We start from the raw sequence: 7,109 nt of genomic DNA on the forward strand, positions 1-7,109 counted from the left end.
TTTTAAATGTGTTTTTAGGTGGTTTCTTAAATCCTTCGGATCAACATTTCCATCCACAAGTACCTCTAGGGAAATAAAATCTTGTGGTTGTTGATATTCTTGGTGCCCATAAGACCAAGATTCTAAATACACTTCTTTTTGTTTTTCAACAAAGTTGTGTAAAATAGTGCATGCTAAAACCACTTGCGGTACAAACGATGGATTTACATCTATTCGTTTTCCAATGCACCGCCATCTGCCTTTTAGCCTTCCAAAAGCATTCTCCACTACTATCCGGGCTGAGCTCAGATGGCAATTGAAAGATTCCTCTTCTGGACTCAAGCTCCCGGTATATGGCTTCAATAACCATGTCAAAAGTGGATAAGCTGGATCACCAACCAAAAAAAGTGGAATCTCCATTCCATTCAATGCTTTAGTATATTGGGGAATCAACTGACTGGATTTTTGGTAGAGGCCAGATTCTTTAAAGGCTGTAGCATCGTGGGTACTTCCCGGAAGCTTTACACTAACATCGGTGAACCTTTGTGGACAAATAAGTTGTATAAGTATTTGTACATATGTTTTATACTTTTCGTTTGTGCACGTACAAGTACTGGTTGTCGACTACGCCCTGCATTACAATGGAAGGCCAACCTTTCCGGTTTATGTAATCCAAATACCCTTCGCTAGGTGGGAGAATCGGAATATGTGTACCTGGAGATATGTTTCAATATTTAAGTTATTTAGTTAATATTGTTGTTACCGTCTATTGCGCCAATAATGTTGGGAATATGCGACCTTTTTTCGAAATCACTAGCAATGCGTAGACATTTTTCCAAATCGGGGAATTTAATGAACTCATTTTTGAGTTGAATAAGAGCTTTCCCAACACGGTGAAAATATATATGAACCGTGCTCTTATGAACACCGAAAACATCACCGACGACCCTATACTCTGCACATGATGCCAGCTTATAAACACATATGGCTACTTGTTTCTCCAAAGGTAAAGGTGGCGTTACATACGAAGTAATTGCTTCGGAGATCAGCAATGGTTCTAATGTTTTGCAAAGTAATTCAGAAGACTGTAAGCTCATCCGAAAGCATTCAAAGTACAACTGCGCATTGCTAGGTAGTTGAAGAGTTATAGCTGAAATACAATGCCGGCGAACGGCGAACTCACCACAGCGAAATTCGCGCTGTCAAAATTAGAACACCCGCAAGCATATGAAATTGATAGAGTCCGACCGATTAATCGGCATCGGCATCGGCATCGGCAAGTATCGGCACAAAATTTAGCATCGGCATCGGCCACGGTGCAGCGAAACAAAGGTGGCGCCGTCAGAGGTACCGCTACTTTGGTTTTGCCGATTTTGACAGTTGTGGTAACTCGTAAATAAACTTTTGTTTACAAATAAGTTGTATAGAGAAATTTGAATTATTAGTGAAAAATCGGTTAAAATCGTGTTAATTTGCAATTTTTTAGTGATTTTTCAGTTGAGTAGTGTGTAAAAACTGATAAAATGAAGTGCCGTGTATTAAATTGCGACAGCCGTCAAGGTAGTGCCTCTAAATGCAGCTTTTTTTCCTTTCCTCGCAACGATGCCGTGGCGAGAAAGTGGGTGGAATTCTGCGGGCAAGTAAAGCCATTCAATTTGGATACCAGCTTCATATGCATGAAGCACTTTACCGACGATGATTATCAAAATGTTATGCAGTACAAAGCGGGTAAGTAGCATTTACTTTGAATTACGTAGATATCTAATAAAAGGATTAGGATTGGCTAAACGCCCGTTACTCAGGCGCGATGCGGTGCCATCCATTTCTGTGTGTGCTATACCTGTAGCAGAGTCTCAACCGCATGATGACCACAATATGGAGCTGCTTGAGCTAGGTAGTTGCGAAGGTAGTAAAAATAGTACGCCCTTAAAATTATATTATTAATCTAAGGGGTTTGTTACAGTGGTTGAAAGCAATACAGAATATCGACCCAAGGACGGTACTCTTGATGCTTCGACATCACCAATTCGTAACTGGGTTTACTATGACGGCGATCTTCAAGAAGTGGAAATGTTAAAAGCGGAAGTGTACGTTAATAATTTCAAGATCATAATGTGCAAATCAAATCATAACTTATATTTTCTACTTCTTGCAGAGCGACATTGAAGCGCGAAAATGCAATCCTCAAAAAGCAAACCGCTAAGCAGAGTACCGAGATCGCTACATTAAAGCGGGAGTCTGACCTTCAGCTGAAGAAGCACGCGTGGGCAGTAGAGCTGTTGAAAAAGAGTTTAGATGCAATGGCTGCCGAAATGGGAAATATAGAAGATAAACTGGCTTCTATATTCACCAAAGGTCAGATAGACAAACTGAAGACTGGGTCGAAGCGACGAAATTGGGCGGAGGAGGATATTGAACAGTCAATTACATTGTATGCTGCCAGTCCAAAGGCATACAGGCTGCTGTATAAGCAACGTCCGCAGTTCCCGCAAAGTAAGCTCAATGTTTAAGCCGCCTAAAATTATAAGGCATGGATGCAACGTAAGCCTATGAGTTTAACAAATAATCTGGCATCTTGTATAAAAAAATATCCATATTTATTTATTTGCAGGAGAATAACATGAATGAATCAAAGGCCCTTTTCAGGGCCGCCAATTAATTTACAAAGAGACAATTATTTATGCTTTCAAAAGTACAAATTAAATTAGGCCATCATTTTTGTGTTTACATGCATATGTATATGGAAATGTGCAAAAGGCCCTTTTCAGGGCCGCAAATTAAATTAACAAAAAGACAAAAAAATTTGTGTTTACATATTGCTCATTTACTTCAATAGTGTCATAATCTCAATGTCCAATATAATACAAAATCGAGTTAAGTATAGAGAAATGGATGCTAACTGCTCTTCTATGTTGTGTACTTTCATATCTGGTGGGAGATCTTATAACCAGTTAGCGATTCGCAAATTGTCGCTAACTGGTTACGGAATCTCCCCCTGCACTGATTACCACTAGCTCAGTAGAGCAAAATAAGTATTCATTTTTGATATGGGAGTATATCGTTACCTTAACATAGAAGGGCCATATCTCACATCGTCGTTAAAATACAAAATGCCGTAACTAACTCAATATGCAAAACTCGCTTTTCGATTGATTATGATGCGTTTCATCGTTTATGCAATATAAATTATAGTTAGTTATGGCTTTTTTATATTTCAGCGACGATAGGGGCCTTTCTAAATTAAGGTAAAATTCAAAACTTAAAAACAGTTTTTTCGAGCGTTTGGTTTTGGAGTTATGTCAATATTGAAGTAGAAAACTACAAAAGGATCTTGCCATAGTCTACGAATATATGGAGCCCACTGTATGAAATTGTCGATTTCCACTTTACTACATTCAATTAATTTCGCCTATTTCGCATTGTTTCTTGTTCGGTGTTTCCCTATGGGATTCCCAGTTTTTGACGAGCATCAATCAATACGTGCTTTCCTTCAAACAAAGATTCCTGATTAGTTCTTTTACAGATCTTATTGGAAAAAATGATTTAAAGCTTACCTCGTAATACATTTTGATATATCACTTCTCACTGTATTCTGGAATAAGTTCGAGTTCATAAATAATGCCACGTATTATACGCATCTCTTTGAGGAAAGTAGATTTTCTCGATTCGCCTGCGACAAAAAGCAAAAGTTTTCCCTATATTTACAAATGTGTATAATATAAATACATAATTATAGAAATTGCGTTTTCAATTATCACCAATTAACCTGCATATTTATTGGGCCGGATCAATCCCTGTGATTTATATCTTTGTTCCAGCTCTTCAGGTATGTTGCGTAAACGACCAAGGTACGAAATAATAGTTGCGTTCCAGATGCTTCACGATATTCACGATTTGCAGGAACAGCTGTTGGTAGTACTGCACTCATGCACACTGCATGGCTCCGATTCGCGCTGTTGTCCTTCCATGAAGTGTGCCATGGTGCCCCATCTCGTTATGCGTAGATGCAAATGTAACGCTGCGACGAATCGCTGCATTTTGTGTATACAGGGCGTGCCAAAGCCGAAATGTTTTTTTATTATTATATTTACAGCATTTTATCACAATCATATCGGTTCTGCTCCAAGCAGCCTCCTTTAGCAAGTTAACTAATCAATCCCACTCAGATGCTGGCGCAGTTTGCTGCACCAGCCTTAGTTTGCTGCACCAGCCTTAATTGCAAAGCAATGGAGTACACTAAAACGTTTGCTGCAGCAGCCTTAATTGCAAAGCATGGAGTGCACTAAAACGTTCACTATTCTCCAATAGATTAGATGAAAAACGCAATATTCTCGCATTGATCAAAATTAAAACACCACTTTCGCTGTAAAGTGAACTGTTTTGACAGTTTGAACTCGTTCTACTTTTGTCTCTATTCTTTGTTTACTAGTGGTACACAAATGTCAATGGCCAGGACGGCGCAATCTTGTATTCTATCATTCTTGGGCATCGGCATCGGCATCGGCACTTTTTTGCCGATTCTTTTCCGATTATTTGAAATTGCTTTTCATATGGACTTTATACTTTATTTCAGTTGAATACCCTTTATCTTGTCTCAAAAATTTTTCATTTGAATTGTCCTGTAAAAGTTGTGTTTCTTTCTCACATTTTGTTCTGATTATTCTCTTTTGTTTTTCGTATGTACATATATGTTGACGTTTGATTTTTCAATAGAAATTGGCCACAAATTCGCGCTTTTTGTAATTCCTGGTAAGTAAGTGCAATTTATTATCAGTTAAATCTTACAAACTTTTATGTTTTTAGGAATAATGGCTCAGGCAAACCTTATTTGGAAGTTTATCCAAAGAAATTCGAGCACAGCAAAGTGTGAAATATGTTCAAAGGCAATATATCTTGGTAACGTAAATAAGAGGCGACAAACAACAGCCAACATCAAAAAACATTTGCAGACAGCTCACAAAAATGAGTGGAAAATTTACCTTAAAGAGCAGGATGAATTTTTAGCAGGAGTGAAAAAGCAAAAAAAGACGGATCCAACTTCCAGCACACTCCAAGAAACGCTGCCGAGCTTACTCCAGAGGAAAAGTGGATATTGTTACCCAGACGATCATCCAGTGACCTTGCGAATCGACAAATCCATAATGGATTTAATTATTGTCGATATGCTGCCCTACAATATAGTTGAAGGTAATGCGTTTAACATTTAACATTTGTGATCCAAGCGGCGATAGCAGATATCGCAAAAAGAGCGAAAAGTTTTTCCGGACTACGTTGATGCCAGCAACCTACGATAAGATAAAGCACAAAGTTACTTATCTCATAGCAAATGCGGAATGGATCAGTTTCACAACTGATATCTGGAGCAACTCCACCAAATCATGCTCCTTGCTCAGTTTTACAGCACATTTCTTAGAAGGGCCTCGTAGGCTAAAAGTTATTTTGGCAGCTAGCGTTCTGGAAACTGATCATACCGCTCAAAATATTTTTGCTGATTTAAACAAAGTTATAGAAGAATACAACATTCGGTCAAAAATTCATTTGGCGGTAACTGACAATGCTGCAAATATGAGAGCAGCAATGAAGTTGGGTAATATTAAATGGTTTGGGTGTACGGCACATAATTTGCAACTTGTGATTCAGGACGCAATTTATAACCGGAAAAATATTCAAGATATATCACACAAATGCCGAAAAATTGTGGGACATTTTAAGAGAAGTGAGCAGGCATGTCGCTACTTAAAAAAATGCCAAGAAACGCTTGGTTTGCCTAATCATTCACTAATACAAGATGTTGTTTGCAGATGGAATAGTACATATTTGATGTTAAGTAGATTATACGAGCAGAAGGCTGCCATTAATTTATATATAGCAGATCGTGGTTCTATAGAAATATTGTCTGTTAGTGAATGGGCGGATATATCTAATGTAATATCAGTATTAAAGCCGTTTTACCAAGCAACTCTTGATCTGTCTTATGAGTCTACGTGTGCATCTGTCATAATACCTTTAATTTCCATGATTCAAATTAAGCTCGAATCTAATGATAACGACGGTGCTGAAATTGCGATGCTAAAGGTAAATTTAAAAACGTCTTTATCGCGGCGATTCGAATTTATTAAGACAAATACAGAGTTGCTTATTTCCACACTACTTGACCCGCGTTTTAAACAAAAATATTTCTCAACCGCAGAAACTCGTAGATGTGAAACTCTATTGAAAGAACAAATAAATACAAATGAAGATTCGTTGGAAGTTTTACCAGCTGTTTCTCCCACTCGCTCCTCTGAAACAATTCACACTAACAATCTTTGGGAATCTCACGATTCTGATATATTATCTCAAGGTATTGAAGTGAAAGAAGGTATATCACAATTAAAAAAACAGCTTGATTCCTATCTTAATGACCAACGTATTCCTCGGGATAGTAATATTTTTGAATATTGGCATCAGAGTCCATATTTTCTCTTGAAAAAAATAGCTACCAAATATATGTCAGCTCCGGCGTCAAGCGTTGCGAGTGAACAGCTTTTCAGTGCTGCGGGTCAGCTCTATAGCGATAGGCGTACCAATTTACTCGGAGAAAACGCCAATAAGCTTCTATTTTTGCATTACAATATTAAATTATTCAACTTTGACTATTAATTTAAAGACGTACATATGTATGTACATGCCTAGCATTTAAGTTCTTATGCATTGAGTGCAAGAGTGTATTTGAGTACAAACCGAAATGAAATTTTATGTTCCTATTTCTTGCTAAGCACTATAAAAAAGGGTTTTATGTAATGTACATAAATGTGATATATGTACATAATAATCTCACCCACATGTGTATGTAATATTGCATAACAAGCCAATTAATTCAATTATTTGTTTCTTTTGTTTTGTTAACTACGTTAAATAAACTGTTTTTATGAATTAATACATTTGTTTGTAATTTTTTACGGAATCGGCATCGGCATCGGCCGGTTCTTTCCCCATAAGCCGATTAATCGGTATCGGCATCGGTACCTGAAAAAAAACTGGAATCGGTCGGACTCTAGAAATTGAACACAGCCAAAGCGAAATGCGAAGTACGCTTGGTGGCGTTTCATGGCGATAGATTTATTTCTATCGCCCTGCTGGGCGATGAC

General features: G+C 37.7%; 2 protein-coding genes and 1 long non-coding RNA gene across 3 annotated transcripts; 2 read left to right on the forward strand and 1 right to left on the reverse strand.

Annotated features, from left to right (window-relative positions):
* Positions 1 to 1,432: 1,432 nt before the first annotated feature.
* Positions 1,433 to 2,489, forward strand: LOC118742104 (52 kDa repressor of the inhibitor of the protein kinase-like). The gene is made up of 4 exons (XM_036474067.1): positions 1,433 to 1,707; positions 1,757 to 1,885; positions 1,943 to 2,066; positions 2,135 to 2,489. Exons 1-4 carry the CDS (start codon positions 1,503 to 1,505, stop codon positions 2,487 to 2,489), a joined length of 813 nt encoding a protein of 270 aa, XP_036329960.1. The 5' UTR covers positions 1,433 to 1,502.
* Positions 2,490 to 2,503: 14 nt separating this feature from the next.
* On the reverse strand, positions 2,504 to 4,408 carry LOC118741311. The gene is made up of 3 exons (XR_004993270.1): positions 3,746 to 4,408; positions 3,534 to 3,674; positions 2,504 to 3,467 (listed from the first exon to the last, which is right to left on the reverse strand). It is a non-coding gene; the product is annotated as an uncharacterized LOC118741311 (long non-coding RNA).
* A 468-nt stretch (positions 4,409 to 4,876) lies between these two features.
* LOC118741308 (zinc finger BED domain-containing protein 1-like) lies at positions 4,877 to 5,852 on the forward strand. The gene is made up of 2 exons (XM_036473243.1): positions 4,877 to 5,599; positions 5,634 to 5,852. Exons 1-2 carry the CDS (start codon positions 5,170 to 5,172, stop codon positions 5,717 to 5,719), a joined length of 516 nt encoding a protein of 171 aa, XP_036329136.1. The 5' UTR covers positions 4,877 to 5,169; the 3' UTR covers positions 5,720 to 5,852.
* The last annotated feature ends 1,257 nt before the right edge of the window (positions 5,853 to 7,109 follow it).

This window comes from Rhagoletis pomonella, unplaced genomic scaffold (genome assembly GCF_013731165.1).
Source record: "Rhagoletis pomonella isolate Grant_MI unplaced genomic scaffold, Rhpom_1.0 Rhpom_scaffold_00006, whole genome shotgun sequence".
Classification (NCBI taxonomy): domain Eukaryota; kingdom Metazoa; phylum Arthropoda; class Insecta; order Diptera; family Tephritidae; genus Rhagoletis; species Rhagoletis pomonella.